Source organism: Salvelinus sp. IW2-2015, linkage group LG1, assembly GCF_002910315.2.
Source record: "Salvelinus sp. IW2-2015 linkage group LG1, ASM291031v2, whole genome shotgun sequence".
NCBI lineage: Eukaryota > Metazoa > Chordata > Actinopteri > Salmoniformes > Salmonidae > Salvelinus > Salvelinus sp. IW2-2015.
The window spans coordinates 35,896,018-35,923,355 of record NC_036838.1 but is presented as its reverse complement, the minus strand read 5'-3'; the positions used below and the strand labels follow the sequence as shown (position 1 = coordinate 35,923,355).

Here is a 27,338-nt window from a genome sequence, read left to right as displayed (position 1 = left end):
GAGGTAAGGACACGAATGACCGTGTCACCCACTGGTTCCTGTCCTTACAATGATTCTCTTTCTGTCATCCACAGGTTGGAGGCCCAGCACGGCAATGCGGACGCCCTCTCCAGGAGAGATGCAAACCTAGCCCTGAGCATGCCTCCCTCCCAGTCAGGGCTAAGTGGGGGGTGGGGTGTGTGGTATCCCAGGAGGTCTACCTCGGGGGGTGGTAATATAGGGGAGGTACGTGATGCGACGTTGGCTCCCTCTGCTGGGAGTACACGAGCTGGGCACCCCGACACAGATAGCTCCAAGTGGAGGTAATTAGGGGAAAGTGCCAACCAGCAGTGGAGGCCATATAAAAGGAGTACCGTTGCACACCGCGGGTGAGAACCGGGAGAGACCGACACAGAGCCAAAGCTGAGAAGAAGGACTGAGCCAAACATACTTGATTTTCTTTGTTATGTTTATGTTATGGCCTAGTAAAGTTGTGTTTGCGAACCAAAACCTCCCTGTCTCTGTGTTAATCTCTGCACGCTCAACCCAACACCCCATGGTTTACCACAGTATATAAAATATATTAAATTATTTAAAAAAATAATTGTAATGTTTGGCCAATTTTAAATATTTCACATTGATCCCCAAAAATGTATAAAAAAATATAATTGAAATGTTCCTGTGGACTTGTTTGACTTTCTGTTATCTTCAATACTGAGCTAAACATCAGGAGCCAATGATAGGGTGTGTCAAGTCTTTGAGGATACATTGACAACATCTGAGGATAGAACCAGCACATACTGTACAGTGCATTCGGAAAGTATTCAGGCCCCTTCCCTTTTTCCACATGTGTTACGTTACAGCCTTATTCTAAAATTAATTTAAAAAAAATATTTACTCATCAATATACAGACAATATCCCATAATGACAAAGTGAAAACAGGTTTCATAAATCTTTGCAAATCTATTACAAATAATAAAAAAAATACCTTATTTACATAAGTCTTCGGACCATTTGCTATGAGACTCGAATTTGAGCTCAGGTGCATCCTGTTTCCATTGATCATTCTTGAGATCCACCTACATCCACCTATGATACATTCAATTAATTGGACATGATTTCGAAAGGCGCACCTGTCTATATAAGGTCCCCCAGTTGCCAGTTTATGTTAGAGCAAAAACCAAGCCATGAGGTTGAAAGAATTGTCCATAGAGCGCCGAGACAGTGTTATGTCGAGGCACAGATCTGGGGAAGGGTAGCAAAACATTTCTGCAGCGTTGAAGGTCCCCAAGAACACAGTGGCCTTCATCATTCTTAAATGGAAGAAGTTTGGAACTACCAAGACTCTTCCTAGAACTGGCCACCCGGCCAAACTGAGCAAACGGGAGAGCAGGGCCTTAGCCAGGGAGGCGACCAATATCCCGATGGTCACACTGACAGAGCTCCAGAGTTCCTCCGTGGAGATGGAAAAACCTTCCAGAAGGACATCCATCTCTGCAGCACCACCAATCAGGACTTCATGGTAGAGTGGCCAGGTGGAAGCCACTCCTCAGTAAAAGGCACATGACAGCCTGCTTGGAGTTTACCAAAAGGCAAAAAACCTGCGCCAGAGCGCTCAGGACCTCAGACTGGGGTGAAGGTTCACCTTCCAACAGGATAACAACCCTAAGCATACAGCCAGAACAACGCAGGCATGGCTTCGGGACAAGTCTCTGAATGTCCTTGAGTGGCCCAGCCAGAGCCTGGACTTGAACCCGATCGAACATCTCTGGAGAGACCTGAAAATAGCTGTACAGCGACGCTCCCCATCCAACCAGACAGAGCTTGAGAGGATCTGCAGAGAAGAATGGGAGAAACTCCCCAAATACAGGTGTGCCAAGCTTGTAGCGTCATACCCAAGAAGGCTTGAGGCTGTAATCGCTACCAAAGGTGCTTCAACAAAGTACTGAGTAAAGGTTCTCAATATTTATATAAATGTAATATTTCAGTTGAAAAAATGTATTTGCAAAGATTTCCATAAACCAGTTTTTTCTTTGTCATTATGGGGTATTGTGTGTAGTTTGAAGGGGGAAAAACAATTTAATCAATTTTAGAATTAGACTGTAACTTAACAAAATGTGGAAAAAGTCAAGGGGTCAGAATACTTTCCGAATGCACTGTATGTTCACGGTTCAGGAGGAAAGAGCAGAGTAAGTGTATGTCCGCGTGAGAGTTGTTCTTTCTGGTAATGTAGTAGTATCACTTTCGGAGCATATTGAGGAGGTTTGGCACGCTTTCATCTGCCACATCCATCTCATCCTGCTGTCCGCTTCATGGAAACCCAACATAGCCAAGACTCAGCAACACCCAGGCAGTGATGTCCGTTTTTGTATCCCGTAGTCTTCCACTCCAATATTTTCCAGTCATCTTTATCAAGGAGGTACTGTATACCTAATAAAAACAACATTTTGGCTAAGTTACCTTTGTGTCCTATTTGCTACAATCTCATCCTCACCTGTGTCTGCCGCAAATTAGTGTGCCAAATTGGAGCTGCAACTTTGGGTGTGATAGAAAATATCAAGAGGTGGGGGAGATCCAAGCCCATATTGATTTTCCTCTCTAATTTGGCAGGGGGCAGAGCCAAATACAGCATTTCATCAGGGACAGACGACAATAAATCAGCTACAGAAAGTGGGCCCCATCTCACAACAGTATCTGTGTCCCCTTCAACCTAAAAAAACACTTAATATCATCATTATAGATTTCCATCTCTGTTCCTTCTCACCCTACAGCCCTCTCAGAGACATCCCCTGACACCTTTTCTCCTTGACATGATTCATCTGGGGCCCAGGTTTGATGTTGATTTCATTGGCCTAATGACTCATCAGGAGATTAGATACAGGCCCTCTTACATGCAGACACACCATCCTATTGGGTAAAAGTAGCACAAGGGCTCATCACCTCCCTCTCCTAGTCCCAGAGTCTAGTTATCACAACATATTTCCCAGGGGCAGGAAGCCCCATGATGCAACTGGACTATTAATGAAGAAGCCATTGGACCCATGTCCCTCCATAACATCAATTACACATTTTCTGCCGTCCTATTTCCTTCAGTTGTAGGGATTGTATTCCAAAAAATGTTTCATAACCAACATTCCCTGACATGCTGCCTGAAATGTGCAGTATAAACTCCAGGTGGCAGTATAGACTTACATTGCCAATTTCAGACAACAGTTAAACATATACTGTACTACACAGCAAGAAGTGTGGATGAAATTACAGATAAAATACTTGATTGAAAACTTGAAAACTATACCACTACATTTATGTCTCTTCTTTCCAACTTTACCATTGGTAAAGAAAGATTGTGGTAAAATGTCCAAGTGCAGCTGATAGTGTAGATTCAGTGCATTCAGAAAGTATTCAGACGCCTTGACTTTGTCCACATTTTGTTACCTTACAGACTTATTCTAAAATTGATTAAATCGTTTCCCCCCCTCATCAATCTACACACAATACCCCATAATGACAAAGAAAAAACAGGTTTTTAGAAATTGTAGCAAATGTATTAAAAATATAAAACGGAAATATGACATTTACATAAGTATTCAGATCCTTTACTCAGTACTTTGTTGAAGCACCTTTGGCAGTGAGTACAGCCTTGAATCTTCTTGGGTATGACGCTACAAGCTTTGCACACATTTATTTAGGGAGTTTCTCCAAATTCTCCCAAGCCACTCCTGCATTGTCTTGGCTGTGTGCTTAGGGTCGTTGTCCTGTTGGAAGGTGAACCTTCACCCCAGTCTGAGGTCCTGAGCGCTCTGGAGCAGGTTTTCATCAAAGCTCTCTCTGTACTTTGCTTCGTTCATCTTTCCCTCGATCCTGACTAGTCTCCCAGTCCCTGCCACTGAAGAACAGCCCCACAGCATGATGCTGCCATCACCATGCTTCACCGTAGGGATGGTGCCTGGTTTCCTCTAGATGTGACACTTGGCATTCAGGCCAAAAAGTTCAATTTTGGTTTCATCAGACCAGAGAATCTTGTTTCTCATACTCTGAGAGTCCTTTAGGTGCCTTTTGGCAAACTCCAAGTGGGCTGTCATGTTCCTTTAYGGGCTCCCGAGTGGCGCAGTGGTCTAAGGCACTCCATCTCAGTGCAAGAGGTGTTGCTATAGTACCTGGTTCAAATCCAGGCTGTTTGCCTGGTTGGCCAGCTCTAGGAAGGGTCTTGGTGATTCCAAACTTCTTCCATTTTCCCATTGCATGAGCCACATCAGTGTTCTTGGGGACCTTCAATGCTGCAGACATTTTGGTACCCTTCCCCAGATCTGTGCCTCAACACTATTCCTGTCTCGGCGGTCAACGGACAATTCCTTTGACCCCATGGCTTTGTTTTTGGTCTGACGTGCATTGTCAACTATGGGACCTTATATAGACAGGTGTGTGCCTTTTCAAATCATGTCCAATCAATTGAATTTACCACGGGTGGACTCCAATCAAGTTGTAAAAGCATCTCAAGGATGATCAATGGAAACAGGATGAACCTGAGCTCAATTTCGAATCTCATAGCAAAGGGTCTAAATATATATAGTACTGTATATAAGGTATTTTGTTTTTTATTTTTAATAAATGTGCAAACATTTCTAAAAACCTGTTTTCGCTTTGTCATCATGGGGTATTGTGTGTAGATTGATGATGCAAATGTTTTATTTCATTCCATTTAGAATAAGGCTGTAACATAACAAAATGTGGAAAAAGGGAAGAGGTCTGCATACTTTCAGAATGTACTGTATATTCTCCTAGATACACTCTAAAAAGTCATCTTGCCTTCTAGTTGTTTCAGCTAATATATGAAAGCCCCAAAAAAGCATTTAAAAAACACTAATTGCTTGCCTTCTAGTTATTTCAGCTAATATATGAAAGCCTCAAAAAACATTTTAAAAACGCTAATTGCACGTTGTAAAAAAAAAATATTTGTTGAGTCAACAAAAACGTTTCTTATCCTGCTGCCTTAAAAGGTCCAGTCCAATCCGGATTCCGTGTTACGTTGTCATCTAAAGTGACTTCAACCTAGTAAAGTAAGTAAAACTAACAAATTTTAATTGAATGACTTGTTGAGGGATCTTGATACTTTTAGTCATATCAATGTGCTTCAACTGATTTTTTGTGTTGTGTTTACAAAGTATATTTTATGATACTGAAAATATGATAGTTTACGATAAATAAGTACTGTATTACTGTTTTTGCAATTACAGTTATTCTTATAGAATACTTCAGATGCGCTCATGGCACACACTGTTACAAGGCAATTGTCTCTCTCTGCTCCTGGAGAAGCATGTGTTGATGACAGTTATACAGTATCTATCAGAGGCCCAGGCGTTTAGCATAGATGGCAAAGCTCTCATTTCAGGACTGCAACGTTGTAAGATTGTGCCCTCCACGGCACTTGATATACAGTGTACAAAACATTAAGAACAACTTCCTAATATTGAGTTGCACCAAAGGTGCACAGTTGTGTGAAGTTGATTGGATGTCCTTTGGGTGGTGGACCATTCTTGATACACATGGGGAAATGCTGAGTGTGAAAAACCCAGCAGCGTTGCAGTTCTTGACATAAACCGGTGCACCTGGCACCTACTACCATACCCTGTTCAAAGGTACATAAATATTTTGTCTTGCCCATTCACCCTCTCAAAGACATTTTCAAAGACATATTTCTATCTACATGCTTTTGTTTCAAGTTTAGGTTTCAAGTTTTTTTAGTGGTATGTATGGGATACACATGGTATACACCTTCTAACTAAATGTTTACTTGTAGGTTCCTTCTCGACAATGCAACAACAATAAGAAATAATAAAAAATAAGAATTCGAACATCAAGTAAATGGCTCAGTATAATAGAATAAACATTTTAGCATAAGTTTACTCTGCCATCTTCAACAATCTCCAATCTTCTGCCATCTATTGTTGTTAAAAATAAGAACAGTTAGCTAGCTAGCTTATCAGTTCAGTTGGTCAAATAACTGACTTGACAGTCTTTCACTGCCGTGGATAAATATATATATATAGAATCAAAACTTAATTAGCTAGCTAACACAATAAAAAGTTGATCTAAAAAGATTCTGTCAAAAAACACCTAAACTATTAAAATATGTACAATATTTACAGAGCTCTCTGACTAGGTGACCTCATGGCGCCATGGCAACCACACATTTTTTTCCTATTGCATGAGCCACATCAGTTAACATCATTTTAATTAACATTCTACATTACCATGGAAGTTATTGCATAACAATACCAGGCAGATATTGCGAGTGTACCAATGAGTTTACCAGTCAAATTGTCAATGTTAGAGGTTCCAAGCCCGTTCTATTAATTCTATGCATTTTGGAAGGAGTTGCCTAGGCAACTGAAGACTCGTTTGCTAGTTTCTTGTTTCAGCAAGAAGTAACAAAGTTTCATCACATTGTTAAGAGTCCATGTTACCGCAGAAACCAACTCAGCTGCACAAATGCCCGGCCGTCTTCAGTCAGCTGTTCGTTCAATTTCATTTATTTGTATTGTTAATTAAACGGTTATTTTATTTTCATGACGGTCTTCGTCCATAACCATCGGTTACACGGTCATACGGTAATTGTGCCAGCCCTACTCAGAGTCAAGTCAATCATTGTCTGATTATCTGTTATATGTGCAGATAATCTGGTATAATGGTCAATTTCTACACAATATTTTGAATATAAGGTACAATCGTTACTGCATTTTAAAATGTAGGTGGGGCAACATGAGCATATTTGGGGCATGGTAAAAAAAAAATGGCCAACTGTTAGTGGAAGTGTTGTACCAATTTAAGTGGTTTTCTTAATGAAGGTTGAGTACTTATTTTGTGCACTTCCAATTCTGTGCTCTTTATAAAAGCTGGTGGCAATAAAGTGCTGCACTGTTAAGAGGCTACAGTGTATTTTACAGTAACATAATGGCGGCTGATATTGTACCCTATATTCAAAGTATTTGGTAAAAATGTACCGTTATACTATATCATCTGCACATGTACCCTAAAAGGTACCGAGTATTGCCGTTGAAGGTACCTTATGTGAACCTTTAACCTTTTTGTGAACCAGGGAACAAYACTGTGCCCTCGTTTTTGAGTGTGTGGATATTTGTTCTCAGTAATAAATGTGGCACTGTAGAAACATCGATGCACTCCCAACCAAGAGGTTTCAAGTTTAAATCCCCAGAGCAGAGCTCTCCAACCCTGCTCCTGGAGGGCTACCCCATATAGGTTTTCGCTCCAACCCAAGTTGTAGCTTACCTGATTCATCATATCAACCAACTAATTATTAGTTCAGGTGTGCTAGATTAAGGTTGGAGTGAAAACCTACAGGATGGTAGCTATCCAGGAATTGGGTTGGAGAGCCTTGCCCTAGACCATATATGCATACTTTACGTCAAGTGTCCCTGAGCCCTCCTATATTTAAATTGGTATTGTCAGATAATCTGATAATTATTGACTTGATTCTGAGAAACTTTTAGCGAAGTCCAGAAATGTATTCTTGCCAATTGGCAAGCTTTTTTCCATCTACGTAACATTGCAAAAATCAGAAATGTTCTGTCCAAAAATGATGCAGAAAAATTAATCCATGCTTTTGTTACTTCTAGGTTAGACTACTGCAATGCTCTACTTTCCGGCTACCCGGATAAAGCACTAAATAAACTTCAGTTAGTGCTAAATACGGCTGCTAGAATCCTGACTAGAACCAAGAAATTTGATCATATTACTCCAGTGCTAGCTTCCCTACACTGGCTTCCTGTTAAGGCAAGGGCTGATTTCAAGGTTTTACTGTTAACCTATAAAGCGTTACATGGGCTTGCTCCTACCTATCTTTCCGAGTTGGTCCTGCCGTACATACCTACACGTACGCTACGGTCACAAGACGCAGGCCTCCTAATTGTCCCTAGAATTTCTAAGCAAACAGCTGGAGAGGGCTTTCTCCTATAGATCTCCATTTTTATGGAATAGTCTGCCTACCCATGTGAGAGAGCAGACTCGGTCTCAACCTTTAAGTCTTGACTGAAGACTTATCTCTTCAGTAGGTCATATGATTGAGTGTAGTCTGGCAGGAGTGTGACGGTGAACGGAAAGGCTCTGGAGCAACGAACCGCCCTTGCTGTCTCTGCCTGGCCGGTTCCCCTCTCTCCACTGGGATTCTCTGCCTCTAACCCTATACAGGGGCTGAGTCACTGGCTTACTGGTGCTCTTTCATGCCGTCCCTAGGAGGGGTGCGTCACTTGAGTGGGTTGAGTTACTGACGTGATTCTTCCTGTCTGGGTTGGCGCCCCCCCTTGGTTTGTGCTGTGGTGGAGATCTTTGTGGGCTATACTCGGCCTTGTCTCAGGATGGTAAGTTGGTGTTGGAAGGTATCCCTCTAGTGGTGTGGGGGCTGTGCTTTGGCAAAGTGGGTGGGTTATATCCTTCCTGTTTGGCCCTGTCCGGGGTATCATCGGATGGGCCACAGTGTCTCCTGACCCCTCCTGTCTCAGCCGCCAGTATTTATGCTGCAGTATTTTAATTTCGGGGGGGCTAGGGTCAGTTGGTTATATCTGGAGTACTTCTCCTGTCTTATCCGGTGTCCTGTGTGAATTTAAGTATGCTCTCTCTAATTCTCTCCTTCTCTCTTTCTTTCTCTCTCTCGGAGGACCTGAGCCCTAGGACCATGCGTCAGGAATACCGGGCATGATGACACCTTGCTGTCCCCAGTCCACCTGACCTTGCTGCTGTTCCAGTTTCAACTGTTCTGCCTGCGGCTATGGAACCCTGACCTGTCCACCGRACGTGCTACCTGTCCCAGACCTGCTGTTTTCAACTCTCTAGAGACCGCAGGAGCGGTAGAGATACTCTTAATGATTGGCTATGAAAAGCCAACTGACATTTACTCCTGATTATTATTTGACCATGCTGGTCATTTATGAACATTTGAACATCTTGGCCATGTTCTGTTATAATCTCCACCCGGCACAGCCAGAAAAGGACTGGCCACCCCTCATAGCCTGGTTCCTCTCTAGGTTTCTTCCTAGGTTTGGCCTTTCTATGGAGTTTTTCCTAGCCGCTGTGCTTCTACACCTGCATTGCTTGCTGTTTGGGGTTTTAGGCTGGGTTTCTGTACAGCACTTCGAGATATTAGCTGATGTACGAAGGGCTATATAAAATAAACTTGATTGATTGATTGAAATCTTTGACCAATCTCTGTCTTACCCACAGACCATGTGGAGTAGAAGGCCACTCAGGTAGCTGGCAACCAAGAGGTTGGGAGTTCAAATTCCAGGTGAATATAGCTGTAAAAATTCAGCAGTTTGTTTATTTTCACTGAAGCTGGTAGTGTACTGTAAAATTACAGGACATTGTAATAGTGAATCCAAATGTGTTAGTTCCACTTTACTAGGTTGACGTAACTTTAGAGGAAGTTAACCCAAGAGAAACTCTGGATTGGACTTGATTGGACTTAGGGCAGCAGGGTAACAGACTTTTTAAAAGTTGACTCAATAAATCTATTTTTTTTTTACAGTGTAGTCCCTCCCTCTTCTGTAGTCAGACCCTCTCTGAGAGCTCAGTAGCATGGAGGTGGCCAGTTGTCCACATGCTGTATCTAGCTTTAGTTTTAACCAGGGTTTGTTTTGGGGTTAAATGCCTAATAGATCTAATGAGATATAACAAATAGAAACAGAAAGTCTATAAAATTGTGAGCCTCGCATTACAGTTCTTTACTGATATTCAGTTCAAAGCAGACCAAAACCAAATTTGTCAAAGTTTTTGCTCGTGAGGCATGGGGTCATCATGGGTTGTAAATGTCAGAGTTCAATTCCAAGACCTTCACTGTCTTCAGGTGACAGGTTGTTGTCCTCATGCACAGTTCTGGTCAGGCCAAAGTCCTTTAGCCTTTACCTCTTAACCCCTCTGATCTGTCTTCTTCCTGAAAGGTTAATGTGTTTTTCTCTCATTGTCTAACCTCAGCCCTGTTTAACATTGGCCTTGCTTGTCATTCAGGATGATCCTGGGCTTATCAAAATGACAACAGGGCTCAATGCAATCAAACCTGCATTACAGTGTAAACACAGTAGCATACAAATGTACCCTTTTTCGTGTCAAAAAATGAAATCACAGAATTGTTTTGTAGACTCCTCTCACAGGTAGATGCGTCCAGTTTTCATAATAAGACGTGTGTGTGTGTTTGTGTGGACAGTTCTGTACAAAGTTCTGTAAAAGCTTCTGTATAGTACTGTACACTGCCATCGCTTTGAACATGAGTATAGGCTACCACGTCCCTGGTTTACTGAAACAGTTAAGTATGAGGATGAAAAGGTTATCCTTCCCTCTTACAAGAAAGCCATTGCAGTATGAGCCCAATAGCACAGGCATCTGAAATCAGCTCCACCCTTCTGCTGTATTGTCATTGTTGTCCTCTCCATGTCTGGACCTGTCGGCTTCGTGACGCCACAGAATGTGGAGCAATAAAAGGGTAAGGCCTGGTTTAGGGGAATCCATGTGACTGGTTTAAACACACGGTTCATTATGACATTCAGTCTGGGGTTTACTGTCTTTTTCATTCACTGGTGGAAGCATTCAAATGTCTTTTCTTCTGGTATTATTTGTACCATGCACCTGCGTAGGGTTGTTATCTTATTTTTCTATTCATCATCTGGATACTGTGAATGGACATGGGGCATCCACTAAGCTCTGAGCTGAGCCATTACTGAACACCTATAGGAAGATGGGGGATTCAGAGAATGAGGGCATTTTGTCTTTCTATAGGACTAATACACTCTGGCCAGGATACAGGTGCTTAGTTTTCCTCCTTTTACAGAAGGATTCTGCAGTGAATAGAGTACAACAATACAATACAAGACTGTACTAGAATAAGGCTAGAGGATGCCTCTTAAAAAGCATGATGGCTTATCTTTTCTCAACAGTCCAGTTCACACAGCAATCCCCTCACCTCTTTGTCACTGAACACACGTACACACAATGGCAGTGCTATTGATGTGGTGTTCCCTCACCGTCTCCTTTTGGTGAAGCTGAGAAATGGAGTGAGGAGAGGATATTGTTAGATGACAAAGTGAGAGACAGGGCGAGTGATCCTATTACAGAGGGTTCAGCGGTTGTTCTCCAACAGGTCTACCATGAGGACTGTGGAGCCCTGGCTACCTGCTTACCTGCTATCTGAGTGATGGATAGGGATTTGGAGAGAGGGACAGGGGCCATGTTACCTGTGTGGCAGGCACAGTGAAGCAACCCTGGGGTAGTGTGGGGGCAGTTGTCAACGAGTCTGACCTTACAGTATATTTCCAGCTCCTCATGACAACAATAATAGAGATCGGTTTGTAATGGCCCCACAAAGTATCATGGCCTATGGTCTGTTGAGAAGAGAAGGGGTTTGTGCACATATCTTAAACTGTAGTATTGCAAATGTCATTCATTACTTTTGCTTTGAGGATGAATCCTTCGAAGTATGAGTTTGTAAACACAGATTTTTGGAGAMCTTGCCATAGGACTTAGTTGTGGAGTTTTCTCCAACATATTTGGGAAGGAGGAAAGCTAGGAAATGAATTCTCCTAGCCCTCAGTCAGAGCACACCTTTTCCCCTCGCCTCTTGGTTTCCAGTGCTGAGTATAATAGTATAATCCTGCCCCAATGTGTGTTTATTCACATACTATTCCACTGGCATTTAATGACAGAGGACTGGTGCTCTTTCTGTGGAAACCTCCCTTCTCTCCTCCTCTGTTTGCCATGTCTGTCTGTCTGTCTGTCTGTCTGTCTGTCTGTCTGTCTGTCTGTCTGTCTGTCTGTCTGTCTGTCTGTCTGTCTGTCTGTCTGTCTGTTCTGTTCTGTCTGTCTGGTCTGGTCTGCTGTCTGTCTGTCTGTCTGTCTGTCTGTCCTGTCTGTCTGTCTGTCTGTCTGTCTGTCTGTCTGTCTGTCTGTCTGTTGTCTGTCTGTCTGTCTGTCTGTCGTTATGAGAAAATAATTATAACAGCACTTTACTTGTCATTGATGGGTATTTGCATACATTACAGTATTTGCATATACTGTATGTGTGTATTTTGTATGTATTATGGATCCCATTAGCTGCTGCCCAGCTACTCTTCCTGGGTCCAGCAACATTAGGCAGTTATACATTTGAAAAACATTACAATAAATTCATAACAGATTAAGTGTGTGCCTCAGGCCTCTACTCTACTACCACTTATCTATAACACAACATATATGTGATTTTGTGTATGTGGTATGTTATAAGTGTTTTATGCATGTGTCTATGTTTGTGTTGCTTCACAGTCCCCGCTGTTCCATAAGGGTATTTTTTACTTGATGCGAAATAGAGTTCCATGTAGTCATGGCTTCTATGTAGTACTGTGCACCTCCCAAAGTCTGTTCTGGACTTGGGACTGTGAAGGAGACCTCTGGTGGCGTGTCTTGTGGTTATGCATGAGTGTCTGAGCTGTGTCAGTAGTTTAAACAGATAGCTCGGTGCATTCAACATGTTAATACCTCTCACAAATACACTAGTGATGAAGTCAATCTCTGCTCCACTTTGAGCCAGGAAGATTGACAGCATCATTAATATAGCTCTCTGTGTACATCAAGGCCAGCCGTGCTGCCCTTTCTGAGCCAATTGTGCATTTTCTAAGTCCTCTTTGTGCACCTGACACACGACTGAAATAGTCAAGGTGTGACAAAACTAGGCCTGTAGGACCTGCCTTGATTGATAGTTGTTAAGAAGGTAGAGGCGTGCTTTATTATGGACAGACTTCTTCCCATCCTAGCTACTGTTGTATCAATATGTTTTGACCATGACAGTTTACGATCCAGGGTTACTCCAAGCAGTTTAGTCTCCTCAGCTTGCTCAATTTCCACATTATTCATTGCAAGATTTAGTTGAGGTTAAGGGTTTAGTGAATGATTTGTCCCACAGACAATGCTTTTCGTTTTTGAAATATATATGACCTTCTTATTCCTTGCTACCCATTCTGAAACTACTGTAACTGCAGCTCTTTGTTACGTGTTGCAGTCATTTCAGTTGCTGTGGTAGCTGACGTCTATAGTGTTGAGTCATCCGCATACATAGACAGCACTAGCTGTACTCAAAGCCAGTGGCATGTCGTTAGTAAAGATTGAAAAAAGTAAGGCACATAGACAGCTGCCCTGGGGAATTCCTGATTCTATCTGGATTTTGTTGGAGAGGCTTCCATTAAAGAACACCCTCWGTGTTCTGTTAGACAGGTAACACAATATAGCAGGGGGTGTAAAGCCATAACACATACGTTTTTCCAGCAACAGACTATGATAATGTCAAATGCCGCCCTGAAGTCTAATAAAACAGTCCCCGCAGTTTTTTTATCATCAATTTCTCTCAGCCAATCATCAGTAATTTGTGTAAGTGCTGTGCTTGTTGAATGTCCTTCCCTATAAGCGTGCTGAAAGTCTGTTGTCAATTTGTCTACTATAAAATAGCATTGTATCCAGTCAAGCACAATTTTTTCCAAAAGTTTACTAAGGGTTGGTAACAGGCTGATTGGTTGGCTATTTGAGCTAGTTAAGGGGGCGTTGGTATTCTTAGGTAGGTAGGGGAATAACTTTAGCTTCCCTCCAGGCCTGAGGGCACATACCTTCTGGTTGGCTTAAATTGAAGATATGGCAAATAGGAGTGGCAATATCGTCCACTATTACCTCCAGTAATTTCCCTTCCAAGTTGTCAGACCCCGGTGGCTTGTCATTATTGATAGACAAAAATAATTTGTGTCTAAATGTAAGAGAGAGCACAAATTAACAAATCATTTTCATAGTACTGACTGTGTGTGCATTCTTGTGCAGTGTGCCTCTCACGTGCTGACACATACCTCCTTGAGACGCCTTCTATGCGTCACAGTTTCAGTCAGTGTGTCTGAGCTTGTCTGAGGCTCACCATCACCTGCATCCACCTCACTTCACTTCACCTCTCTCTCTCTCTTTCTCTCTCTCTCTCTCTCCCTCCCACCCCCTCTCTTTGCCCCTCTCTTTTCTGAGACTCCTACTCCTTGTGTTTAAACATCCTCTGTTTGCGTGAGTACGGTCTTTTCACCAGAACCCCAGGCCTGACCCTGATACACACAGTCCAACACTCCCACCCACACAACCAAAACATACAGTCAAACATAATGTTTGTCCAGACGGCATGTTGACAGAGCCCTGCGCAGGAGGCTCAAACACAGTCTCTGAACCACTGAACTGTTGTAAGCAATCCTCAGCTTTTCAACTCCCACCAAAACAAACTCTTCTGAATGCTAAAAATGGCCATGAAAAAACATTTTGTATAATATCAGCATTTATGTTTTGCTCACCATCTTTATGTAATGTCTGGCTACACACCTGGTGGTGAGCCCTGCAGCCAGATGTTTGAAGGCTGCGTRAGTCTTGGATCTCTGCCCAGTGTTAGCAGTGGGGTCAGGGGAGTGAGTGCTGGTGAGGGAGAAATAGAGAGAGACAGATTATAACTTCCCTCTCATCTGACTCTGCGCTCTCCAGTGCTGTAAACTTTTAAACCCATAAAGGGTGTGCTTTTGTCTCTGCATGGCATGCATGTGTGTGTGCGCGTGCACAGACACTTGGCTGGTGCTCGCTGCGTCTGTATGGCAGTGGGCCCCAGTGCTGGGGGCTGTCTGTGGGTCTGACCCCTGGGCCTGGCACCCATCACACACAGGAAACGGGCCCTAGAGCTGATCTGCACATTAAATAAAACACACAGGAAACACACACAGGAAACCACGGCTTAACTGGCTGCCCGCTCGGCTCACTCCCCCATCTTCCACCACTCCTCTCCTCTTCCAGACAGCCAGAGAGCCAGAGCCATGGCCAGCGCATCAAACCTCTCTGCAAAACAGCACACTCGCTTTGACAAGATGCCACCCATCCCCCATGGACACCCAGACACTCTCTGGAGGCTGGAAGCCCACTCTGGCTTTGGCAAGACAGGGGTCAGGCTTGTGCACCCACCCTTTAGACACCCAGTCTGGAGCAGGAACCTCTCCCCAGCACCCACCATACATACTTTAGTTACTTTGCCACATAAAAATATGGTACACATCGAGGGTAAACACTCATTGAGACATGTACCCTACATAAGGCCCACTCGCCCATTACTTTCTCTCTTTCTCGCTCTCTCTCAGCTCATCCCAGATCCCTGATTAAGCTCACAGAGACTAGATCCTGAAGTCTCTGTCTGTTTATGTTGGATTAATCACTGTAATTATTTAACTGTTTTTAGTTGACTCTCATACCAGGGGATATCTACTTAACCCTGGTGCTGAAAATGGCCTTTTTAGTCCCATGTATTCACTCTCCATAAAACAGGATCCATGTTGTGAGAACTTTGACTATATTAATAGTTAAATCAAATTAAATCACATTTTATTAGTCACATGCGCCAAATACAAAAGGTGTAGACCTTACAGTGAAATGCTTACTTACGAGCACCCAACCAACAATGCAGTTTTAAAAAATGCAGACAAAAACAAGACATAAAAGTAACAAGTAATTAAAGAGCAGCAGTACAACAACAATAGCGATTATTGATGATTAGATGTTCAGGAGTCTTATGGCTTGATGTAGAAGCTGTTTAGAAGCCTCTTGGACCTAGACTTGGCGCTCCGATACCACTTGCCGTGCGGTAGCAGAGAGAACAGTCTATGACTATGGTGGCTGGAGTCTTTCACAATTTTTAGGGCCTTCCTCTGACACCGCCTGGTATAGAGGTCCGGGATGGCAGGAAGCTTGGCCCCAGTGGTGTACTGGGCCGTTCGCACTACCCTCTGTAGTGCCTTGCGGTCGGAGGCCGAGCAGTTGCCATACCAGGTAATGATGCAACCAGTCAGGATGCTCTCGATGGTGCAGCTGTAGAACCTTTTGAGGATCTGAGGACCCATGCCAAATCTTTTCAGTCTCCTAAGGGGGAATAGGTTTTGTCGTGCCCTCTTCACGTCTGTCTTGGTGTGCTTGGACCATGTTAGTTTCTTGGTGATGTGGACACCAAGGAACTTGAATCTCTCAACCTGCTCCACTGCAGCCCAATCGATGAGAATGGGGGCGTGCTCAGTCCTCTTTTTCCTGTAGTCCACAATCATCTCAATTGTAATAATGGATTCATATCAGTGTGATGTAGCACTCTGGGCTTACGATGAGCATTGCCATCAGTGACTACATACCTGTGAGGATTTAACTACTGTTATACTGTAATGCTTTATCTTCTTGATAATAGTATTGAGCTCCAACTCCCATGAAAAACCTGCCAGGACAGGAAGCAGTGAAGCACTGTGATAGTGAGTATACACAGAGCTCTGTTTAGTGTCAGTGATTTAGATACTAGAGTACGATCATCTGATGTATTCTACATTTACACAAGTGGATCCCAAGTTGACTGAGAGTGCAAGCCTGAGAAATTGAGTGAAAGACTGGATGAGCCCTGCTTGTGAGGAAAACGCTGTTGACAGACCAAAGTTAGATGACACCATGACCAACATCGTGATGAAGGGGAACACTTATGTCATCATCATTGCCATCCTCTTCATGGGACAAGATGCCCCTTGCAGCATCTGGTTACCAGTTGTTACCTGGTCCAGTGCTCATCCATTAGTCTAGAGGGCTTCCTAGTCAGCACCGTCACACGCACGCACACACGCACACACACACACACACACACACACACACACACACACACACACACACACACACACACACACACACACACACACACACACACACACACACACACACACACACACACACACACACACACACACTCAGCAGTAAGATTGAAGGGGTTAACTCAGTTTAGTGGAGCAGTGTATCTAAGAATCAATCAGTACATCACTAACATCCTTTATTACTTCAGTCTTAAAGATCCATTGAGCTTTCATGAACCAGATGAGAGAAGGTGTGAGATCGCATAGATCAAACTGAGTGCTGTGATGAAAGATGGAGAGAAACATAAAGATTGAACACGTGTCTAGGAGAGAGAGTGTGATAGATGGGGGAGATAGAGAGGGTTTGATGCCGTAAAACTCCAAACTGAAAGACTGATTAGACTTCTGGTCACATGACACATCAGTGTGTTCTGTGATAGGTAGAGCTGTGATCCAATTGAAACATGACCCCCAGTGTTTCAGGCCCACTATGTCCTCTACTACGCCCCCCCCCCCCCGGGGGAGAATGACCCCTCTCTGTGACCACTGACGACCCCGCACTAGGGGGCTAGCTTACACTCACCTGGTACTCATTACATATCAATCAAAAAGCAGACAGTCAGAGGGTCACACACTCATTTATACACAGAGGGGAGGGACGGTTGGTTTGAATTGTGTGTTGTTAGTTCAAGAGCAACCTTGGACAGACTGTCTCTAAGTGTCACAGAGGTTTAAGGGAATACATTGTCATGACTTCCACAAAGTCATAATTATCCATAAACAAGCTAGGGGCTCTATTCAATCCATATTGCGGAAGTTCAGCTTTATAGCGCAATAGACAATTAAAGGCAATGTTCACCGTATACACTGCATATGCCTGCTCAACCTGAAATGAGCTTTTAGTGTTTAGGGGTATTTCCATCTCTGTACAACTAAGCACAGCTATCCCAACTGTAGCCTTGAGACATATGTATTGTGCATTAGGGGGATTCTTTACATTTACAGTCATGGAGTTACACATGATTTACGTTCTTCCCTGGCAGAGGTAAAATATATATTATTTTGTATGGAGGACATAGTGTGTATGTTTGTGTGTTTGAGCACAGGGTTTCTACAATACATCTGCTGTGTCAGGAGCCGCCAGGAAGGATAGATAGATACTCTGGTGTTCAGTGTTTTTCTCTAACACTGAGAGACTCATTGACACTGTCTACATGCCTGAGAGAAGTGACCAACACAAACACTGCCAACAGCCAGTCTGTGTGGAGACTGTGGACACGGCACATTAAGTGTTTGAGTGGCAAGGTTGACCCAGGCCTTTCTTAGCCCACAGTGGCTTGACCCCAGGGTCAACCCTTCAGGAGAGTGCAAGAAGCCATAAAGTTAAACGTGAGAGAAAAGGATAATTAACGGACCAGGGCTGTTTGTAATGAAAGACAGGGGTTAGTTGTGTTGATCTGTGTCACCCAACACACTCGGTCTAAATTAGAAAAGCCCTTCCTTTCCCGCTGCATTGTCTTATGTTATGAACAGGATGGGGCCCTATAGAGCCACAGCCAGCCAGCTGTCATAAAAAAGGGTCACTGTGTGCCCACTGCCCACTGTCCAGGTGTGTTCTCATTATGTGTGGCATGGTGTGTTTCCCTTTGAAGGGCTTTATGAAACATTKGTTTTACAAGCCGAATGAATTCATTCAAAACATTTTGATTATGCTTTTGGTGGCATTATTTCATTCAGTACAGACGTACCCTATCGTAAGAAATCATTCAGATTGTTTTCACATTTACAAATGATGAGTCAGTTGAGCATGGCTATTGTGTGGTCTGCATGAGCAGACGTGTTGCACACCACTGAAAACATCTCCACTGCCCTCCACTGTGAAGGCTGTTGCTCTTTTCCATTCATGACTTGAGCTATAGCTTTTGTGTTGACTCTGCAGAAAGCCTGCTGCATGATGTGATTCACTCTGACTGTGAAAACATTGAGGTCACCATTGTGTGTTGATTTCTTAAGCTAAAATACAGGTTGACACAGTGTGTTTGATAGTCTTGTTTTTTGCTTCTCTGGAGAAAAGTTGGCTCTCTAGGACTCATTGTAAACGTATATTGGAGCTGAGTGATGTAAGTAGCAGAACAATCCTGTCATATCCGCTCCTCTCAACTTCTCTCAGCCCAGAGCCTTGAAGCCTGTTTTGGTATGTGGTGGGTAAGATGGCCAGATTGTCCATTGGGGATATTGTGTTACGCAAGTGGTTTTTAAATCTGGAATATGAGTCTGGATGCTCTTCTGCAGSGGCCTGCATGGGGCGAGGAGGGGGATTTGAGTAGACTCGAGGGGTGCAGTTTCCTCATATGACATTTGAATCCTTCTTTGCGCTCAATACAGAAATACAATGCCCTTCTTCTTTCCTTAGAGTGGATGTGAGTGCTTGGAGGCAATATTTCACTGTAAAAATATAGATCTAATGTAATTCTCAAAATATCTTATTTAATAATGCATAGTGAATATGTATTTAGAGGTAACATAAAGTAGCTTAGTAGTTTCAGTGTACTTCAGCAAAGCTCCATGTATTTTAGACCAACAGTAGATGTCCTTAGTGTTCTGGGGTGATACCTGGAGTTGGGATGCTCACACACAGCAGCCTCCAACATTCCTAGGGCCAAGCTGAATCTGAACCCCTCTCAGGGCTCCAGACTAACGTTTTCCCCTGGTGGCACTAGGTTTGTCACCAGGCCTTTATTAAAAAGTGTAATAGACTACGGATATGGTATTCAATAAATAAGTTGTTTCATCATCTTTTCATGCTGTGATTCAAAATAGTTTRATTTTCAACCTAATCCRGTGATTGTCATGCATTTTGGGTTGACAATTAGGGGTCCAGAATTTTCAGGTTATAATTTTTTGTTCAATATACTGTACGTACTGCATATACAGGCTAATTTATTTGGGTCTAATTCATCACCTGAGTAAGTGGAAACCCAAAACACATTAGCTAGATCGCTAACTCTAAATATAATACCTACTGCTAGTAGCTACGTATGTATTAATAGTACGTTTTTAATGTCTAAAAAAAAACTCTGCAGTTGTACCCTACATTTCGCACGCTTCGTGTCTCATAGCCATATCAAATATGTCAAATAGTTGCTCTTGAGCCCAAAATTGAGAGCTGAGAAATAATATACCTGATAACCTCCTTTCTTCAATTGTGACAATAAGATAGCTGTGTTGTCCCCGCAATATCATTTWAAAAAATAGGACGTTTTGAGCAAGGTGGCCATGTAGAATGTGCAGCTCCCACTGATGTGACCAATAAAAAATGGAACTCGCACAGCCAAGTCAAAGGGTCACAAAATGAGACTGAATGGTCGCCGCCTGGAGCCCTGCATCTTYGTGGCCTAATGGAATATCCTGTGGTGCGGCGGGCTCCAGGACAGAGGGGAGCAGAGGGAAGCAGTAGTTTCAAGGTCGCCCCTTACAGGCCTGCTTTGTTGGTTCCCCRCAGCAAGGAGGGCCATTTCCTGCCCTCACAGGAAGCAMTCCTATTGGAAACAGATTTTCGCTGACAGTTGACTATGATCCCAGGCTCAGCTGAAACCACTCAGCCTCTCCTGCTTTGAAACTCATCTGCCTCATCTGATAGGAGGGAGGCRGTTTATTTCCTTCATTATTTCACTTTTTTATGACTGTGTTTTTTCTCTCTTCCTCTTCTCGCACGTCTACAGCCAATGCTTTCCTGTGTTCTGCTCACATTTTACTATGCAGTTTGGGTTTTCAAATGTCAACAGCCAGGGGCCGGGAGGGGTAGATGGAGCCAGGGAGGAGACACCCAAGCCTCAGCAGTGCGGCGGGGGTCCAGGCAGAGCCCTGTGCACATGGACCAAACTCAGCCTTAACATAAATAGTGGAGACAACACTTTCAAACCTTCATCCCCTTCAGCCGGAGGGAGTTAACATCGGAGCCCCGGAGTGCAAATACCCAGTCATCTATTGGGTATATAAAACTGTCAGGAAAAACTTAACTGACCCTGGCGTCAACCCAAACATAGACTTCCTGCAGCACCCAGCAGACACACATACTCATGCACGCACGCATGCGCACATGCACGCACGCACACGCACACGCACACGCACACACACACGCACACACACACACACACACACACACACACACACACACACACATACACACACACAGAGGGCTCTGGCGAACTGGCACCACACGCAGTGTTGACAGATCAGTCTAATAAATAGTGTATGTGATGGACCATGGGACCATGCTGCTGCTGCTGTGATATCTGGTGGAGGCTGGATGGAGCGTTTTATAAGGCATAGGGCATCACATGGGGAACAGGGAATGGCCAGTTACATAAGAATTGGCAATGGAGCACTCACTCACATGTCAGAGGGATACAGTAGTTCCCCGAAATGTTGTATAAGTGTTCCCTCCTAGCTGAATTTACCTCTGGTGGAGAAAGAACCCATTTTGAGCAGCACATGGAGGGGATTTATAGCATTGTTTGTTTGTGATTTTTGCTATGTTTGATTTTATTACTTTATTGATGTCACAATGTTTGTGTGTGAGGCACATGGATTTTTAACTAGAAAGGCATTTTATGGAGCGCTGGTATTAAATGAGGAAAATGTAGATCTCATTGGATCATTATTKAATTTTACGAGGGATGGCGGTTACCACAAGAAAATAATGAAGGTCTGGGGGCTATATCGGGCATGTTAACGTTGGCTAGCTAGCCCTGAGATGAGATGACCTAATCCCATTGTGAGGCATACAGACATAACACAGAGTGTCTGCTACCACACCAAAGACTATCCCAACAGCTCACCTCCAACCACAGCCCAGCAGAAGGGTCATTTCAGCCAGGCCCAGGCCAGGTATATTACCCAGTAGCCATTGGGCCATTCCTCACAGAGGCCATAGTCAGGATTACCATGATGATAAACCCTGAGGTCAAGGGAAGTGTGCCAGGAAGAGGATCCCCCATACTGAGGCAGCAGCAGGCTCCCAGAGGACCAGACTGTTCATGTGTTTACCTCAGGCCATTTCTTCCACGAATACATGAACAAAGCAAACAGAACATCGTGCATCTGCTTGATCCTAAGGGAGGAGCAAGCATTCCAAGCCACACACAACTCTGATGCATAGAGAAAGGCACATGGACACATTGTTATTAACCAAAACATAGGTTTAGTTTGTTTTGCATGGCTTRGTGCCCTGGGTGGGTGGAGTTTGCTCATTTGAGGCTGTTCCATTGGTCCTTAAGTGACATCTCCATCCACCTGGTGCTTCAGGCCATGCAAAACTAACCCCACCACATACTGTAGAGTCAGGGGTGAATTTTGACAGTTATGGTTGAATATGACACTTTTTTCATTGAGGATGCTAAAAGTATGCAGGCTATGCAGCTGGAAGCTCATTGAGATTCACCAACAAAACACTCCAGCATGAGAGCTCATAAATATAAACACAACTCTCTGCTGTATGTGCTCTACTGCAACATTCTGGACTGTTTTGTTTGAGTATGGGAAGCATGGAGCATCCAAAACCCTACACTCATCGATTAGAAAAGTAAACTTTCTTGTGGGCTGCCTGTGTGAGTAACTTGTCCCAACTTTTCTGTGTTCGTTGTGTTTGTGCTGCCGTTGATGCAGGATGATTTCACATTCCCTTGGTGTTYTATTTCTCCATGACTAATCCTCCTCTCATTTACAGCCTTTTCTCTCCTTTTCTCTCCTTTCAGTTTGATTCTTCTGCGCCGCTGCGTGTTACTTTTGGCCCTCTTCAAAGCCTTTGTCCCGTCTGCCGGTGGCCCAGGCCTCAACTTACCTGGGCAGGTGTTCTTAACAAGCCGTGGGTCTCCTAGCAACCAGGCAGGTGAAAGGGGTCTTGGAAAACAGAGGCAGATGTGGGTGTATTATAATCCACAGTCTCAAACCAGGAGGCTGAAGCAGGGCAAACTAAATCTCTCAAAACATCCCACAAGTTGGGTCCTGTTTTTTTAGCACCCCATAACATAACTTAAATGTAATCATAGATCAACTACAACACGATTCTCTCCACCCTCCAATAGCTGCAGATCACCTCCATATTCCAAGTGTGTGGAGTGTGTGCGTGTGCGTGCATGGTGTGTGTGTGTGTGTGTGTGTGTGTGTTAGCGTGCCTGTGTGCAACCCGTACGAGTGCATGTGTGTGTGAGCGGCCTCCAATTGGGGACATGAGACCACAGGAGAGAGCTATGTCTTTAGGGAGGGTGAGGTGACTTTTCCCAGCTCTCTCTCGCTCTGGTTGTGGGAGATAGAGAAGGTGTTCACAGGCCTCTTAACATCCAGCCTGGGAGCGCTAAACTGGGGTTAGTGGGAGAGAGTTCACCCTCCCATCATATTCTCTCCACAAGGGCGCTGCCAGAATGACACCCAGCAATTTGGCTGGGGCTGCAAGGGTGTATGCTGCAACTCGCAGCTGGGAAAGAATGTATGCTCTGTATCATTTTGTCCCTCTTGCCTATATTTGAACATGAAGACGTCCACTGAGGCGAAACAGATGTTTGTTGAGTTCAAAGAGGAGGCTGTTCTTGGCTGAGCCCAGTGATAAAGCACTGGAGAGMGGAGATGGACTGTGCAGCTCAGTTCTCTCACCACCACAGCCCAGTCTCTTCACTGCCTGACCGTGACCTCCATCTGATAGTGCTGCGGAGCTGTGGTCTGTGTTTGATTTTGAGACAGCACTTATACTGATCTGATGCAACAAGGGAAGAAAATGTCGCATTTAACAGCTAGAAAGCAAGTCATTGAGATTAATAAGGACAGATTCTCAATGCAAGTTGTGCTTTGTACAAATGTGTGTGGTATGTGTGTATCTCTAATTGAGTAGTCACATTCTAGAAAAGCACATACAGTTGGAGAGAAAGTAGTGACGATACTGTTCTGTAATGGCAATAACATACTGCACATGTCAACCATTTTCAGGGTGGTGTATTGAATTCTCTAAATGTGTGACACTGTGTAGTGGCACTACGGGCATAAACATCATCACACTTCACATCCTTTGCTCACCACACAACAGCAATACTATGTTTGAATGTCTTACCTAATATGAAGCTTGTTTCGGGGAAACTGTGTATCACATCCGGCTGTGATTGGGAGTCCCATAGGGCGGCGCACAATTGGCCCAGCGTCGTCCGGGTTTGGCCGGGGTAGGCCATCATTGTAAATAAGAATTTGTTCTTAACTGACTTGCCTAGTTAAATAAAGGTTAAATAAATAAATAATTGCTTATTTGGCACGATTGTTGTCGGGAGAAGGAGAGGAGGACCAAGGTGCAGCGTGGTAAGTGTTCACTACCCTAATAAAACAACTGAACACTGAACAAAACAACAAAAACGACAAACGAACAGTCCTACAAGGTGACGAAAAACACTAAACAGAAAACAATCACCCACAACTCAAAGTGGGAAAACAGGCTACCTAAAAATGGTTCTCAATCAGAGACAACGATAGACAGCTGCCTCTGATTGAGAACCACACACGGCCAAACACAAAGAAATAGACAACATAGAACACCAGACATAGAATGCCCAACCAAACTCACGCCCTGACCAACCAAAATAAAGACATAAAAAGGATCTCTACGGTCAGGGCGTGACATTATTGTCCTCAGACAGTATGATGATGTTATGTAACCGAATTTAAATACAGAATAAAACTCAATTACRCAAACATTTTTCCAGGTGTATTTATTTCTCTCTCTTTCCCATCTCTCTTATTTTCCATCCATAATAGTGTGTACAGAGAGCAGACAGAGAACAGACAGAAGGCAGACAGAGAGAGAGAAGGCATGTGGCAGTGATTAGGTGGGCCTGGATCCAGGGAGAAGGTGTTAACTGCGAGACCCAATCCCCTCCTCTCTCCTCTGCTCTCCACACCCTCGTGTCAGGGAAGGAAAGCGGGGAAGAGGCTGCTCCACAGCCCAACACAGAGCTCTATGAACAGCTATAAAGAACTAGTCTCGGCTTGAGTATCAGCAGTACTCTGGAGCACCCTTGATATGAACTAGTGTAAAGAATGTCACGCTGCTTGCTTAGCAAGTACCGCTTCCCCGTTGATCAGCTCAACTCAAGACCACAAACGTGACCACCCTCGCGTTCCAACCCATTGCGCCATTGGAAAAAGGGCTTCTTCAACAGCACAAAGGGCGACACAGGCTGAGGAGTGAGTTTCACAGATCCTCATGTGTTACAAGAGCATAAACAAGCCATGGTTTACACACATACAGTAGATGTATTAACACACATASACACACATTGAATCAGCCAGCTGAAAATGGTTAGTAGCGCATTATAATAATATTATAGAATATATTATAATTGTAATATTATCACATTCCCGTTGGATCACATATGCATAGAGAGCATTGATGCAATTCATGCGTTACAATTCTATGTTGTCCTCATTCTTGCTGTACTTCGATCTAGGTGCACTGTTTAGACGTGTGTGTCCTGTATCTTTCTCTGCATGCAGACAGTAGGGGATCAGCGTGTTCCTAGCCCACCATTGACAGAGAGGACACACGGGACTCACAAACCCCTGGCGTGCATCACAGGGCACCCATCTCCCTCCCTATGTCCCAGATAACTGCTCCCCCCCCCCCTCCTCTCCATTAGCCCCCCAGCCCACCCCTCTGGTATTTGCCCTCTGCAGGTAGGCAACAGTGGGCTACAGGAGGGTCCAGACCCCCTTACCAACATAAACATAGTATTGGAGCTCACTCAGAGAGGGAGGCTGGGTCAGAGTTAACACTGTCCTGATATTACAGCTCTGCTGTAGTACTGTTGTACCACACAGAATGTCTGTGTTTATACTTGGTGAAAGGCAACAGCAGTCTTCAACTGTGTCTCTGTTTATTGACACTCCATCTCCATGACAGTKGAGAGAGCATGTACAGCATGCAATTGATTTATTCAATACAAATGTATGCTGTTTGTCTTCTGTTTTACTAATGGGTTATGTCAGGGTGAATGTCAGAGGGTCCTCTCTGGGTGTTGTTCTGCAGATATACTGTACGGTAGTGTTAGATGAGAGAGGTGAGGAGAGGTAGAGCAGTGCTCTGACTTGCCCCTCTAGCTAGCTTGCAATCTGGTGCCAATTATGCTGATTGGAGGGCTGCTGGCCTGCAGACAGCCTGCAGTGTGAACATGATTAGCTTCCTCCCAGTGCTGCAGATACACCATTAGGTGTGAGGACCACATGGAGAAATGTTAATGAGAGACAGGTAGGAGTCAGGGGGGCAGGGTAAGAGGGTTTGGAGCCATTTGGTGAGGTCCAGCTGTGTTCTACTCAGGCACTTTGGTCAAATAAGATTCCGTTGTTCACCACAGTTTTTGGGCTACACAATTAAAGGGATGTTCCACTCAAAATGCAAYCTTAAACATTTTACTGCAGTGGGCTAAATCAGGGKCACACAGAGTGTTTCTTGGTAGTCTTAAACAAATCTACTTTGAAACAAAAGTATACACCTCACACACATGTTTATGGATTTACAAAAAGAWGACACCTGTACCATGTCAGATATAGAGTTGAAATGTATTCAATTTGGAGTTTGCATCCCAATATTACACTTTACATACATCACAGAAGACTGAAAAATAACAAAACAGTTAAAAGTTTTTTTTATTRATTATTMAATTATGAAAAATATGAATAACATTCACCCATGAGGCCACTAGAGGTTGATTTGGTCATTTGACTGCAGAAAGGGCTACCTTAAGGCTAATAAGGTAAAGGGCTCATTGTGTATGAATCGATGCGAGAGAGAGGGAAAAGAACAGCAGGTCCGGTTGTGTAACATAAGAAGAGACCAGGAAGTGAACGGAATACGCCCTTAGGAAATACTGTAGTTTGAGTAGAATGTAGAAGATTTAATTTTCACCATGACCAGGTACTATGTCTCTAAGCAGTGGTGAAGCATTATAACATTTTTTATCACATATTTGGAACACTTCCAGAGCCTAGTCCCTACATTCTTACTACATTAAATCATCGGTTTGGTATAAATTTTACACACTTCTAGGATTATTAACTGACGTTAAGATGCATGTCATCACATGTATGGCATGGTGTGGTTACAAGAAGCAGCTGTCATATTTAACCAACATAGTGTTGGATGAAGAATGGACCATATCTTCTTCTCGGTGTCCTCCTCCCATGGTATTGTTTTGGCAGGCCGCTGTAAACATTTCCATCTCTAGGGAGGACTTGTAGTAAATTGGGTTGTTTATATTCACTGCTCAAGACAAGGCTGCTCAAGACAAGTGCCATCCCCTTATATAGACCTGGAGCATCAGTCTGTCTGACTGCAATAAACGTCCTCCTCCGCCCCAGACAGTCCCATTTAGCCCCATACCTTCTCATTGATACCAGCCAGCTCTCTTCAACCCCATACCTTCTCATTGATACCAGCCAGCTCTCTTCAACCCCATACCTTCTCATTGAAGGTATGGGGTTGAAGAGAGCTGGCTGGTATCAATGAGAAGGTATGGGGTTGAAGAGAGCTGGCTGGTATCAATGAGAAGGTATGGGGTTGAAGAAGAGCTGGTTGATTATCAATGAGAAGGTTAGGGTTGAAGAGGCTGGTTGGTATCAATGAGAAGGTTTAGGGTTGAAGAGAG

The 27,338-nt window shown here is 43.8% G+C and overlaps 1 protein-coding gene across 1 annotated transcript in view; it reads left to right on the top strand.

Moving 5' to 3' along the window:
• The first annotated feature begins 232 nt into the window (after nucleotides 1–232).
• LOC139027526 (uncharacterized) overlaps nucleotides 233–27,338 on the top strand; it is a 71,278-nt gene continuing 44,172 nt past the window's right edge. Inside the window, exon 1 of the mRNA XM_070442864.1 lies at nucleotides 233–302. Within this exon, the coding sequence (XP_070298965.1) occupies nucleotides 233–302 (70 nt within the window). The remainder of the gene's footprint in view (nucleotides 303–27,338) is intronic.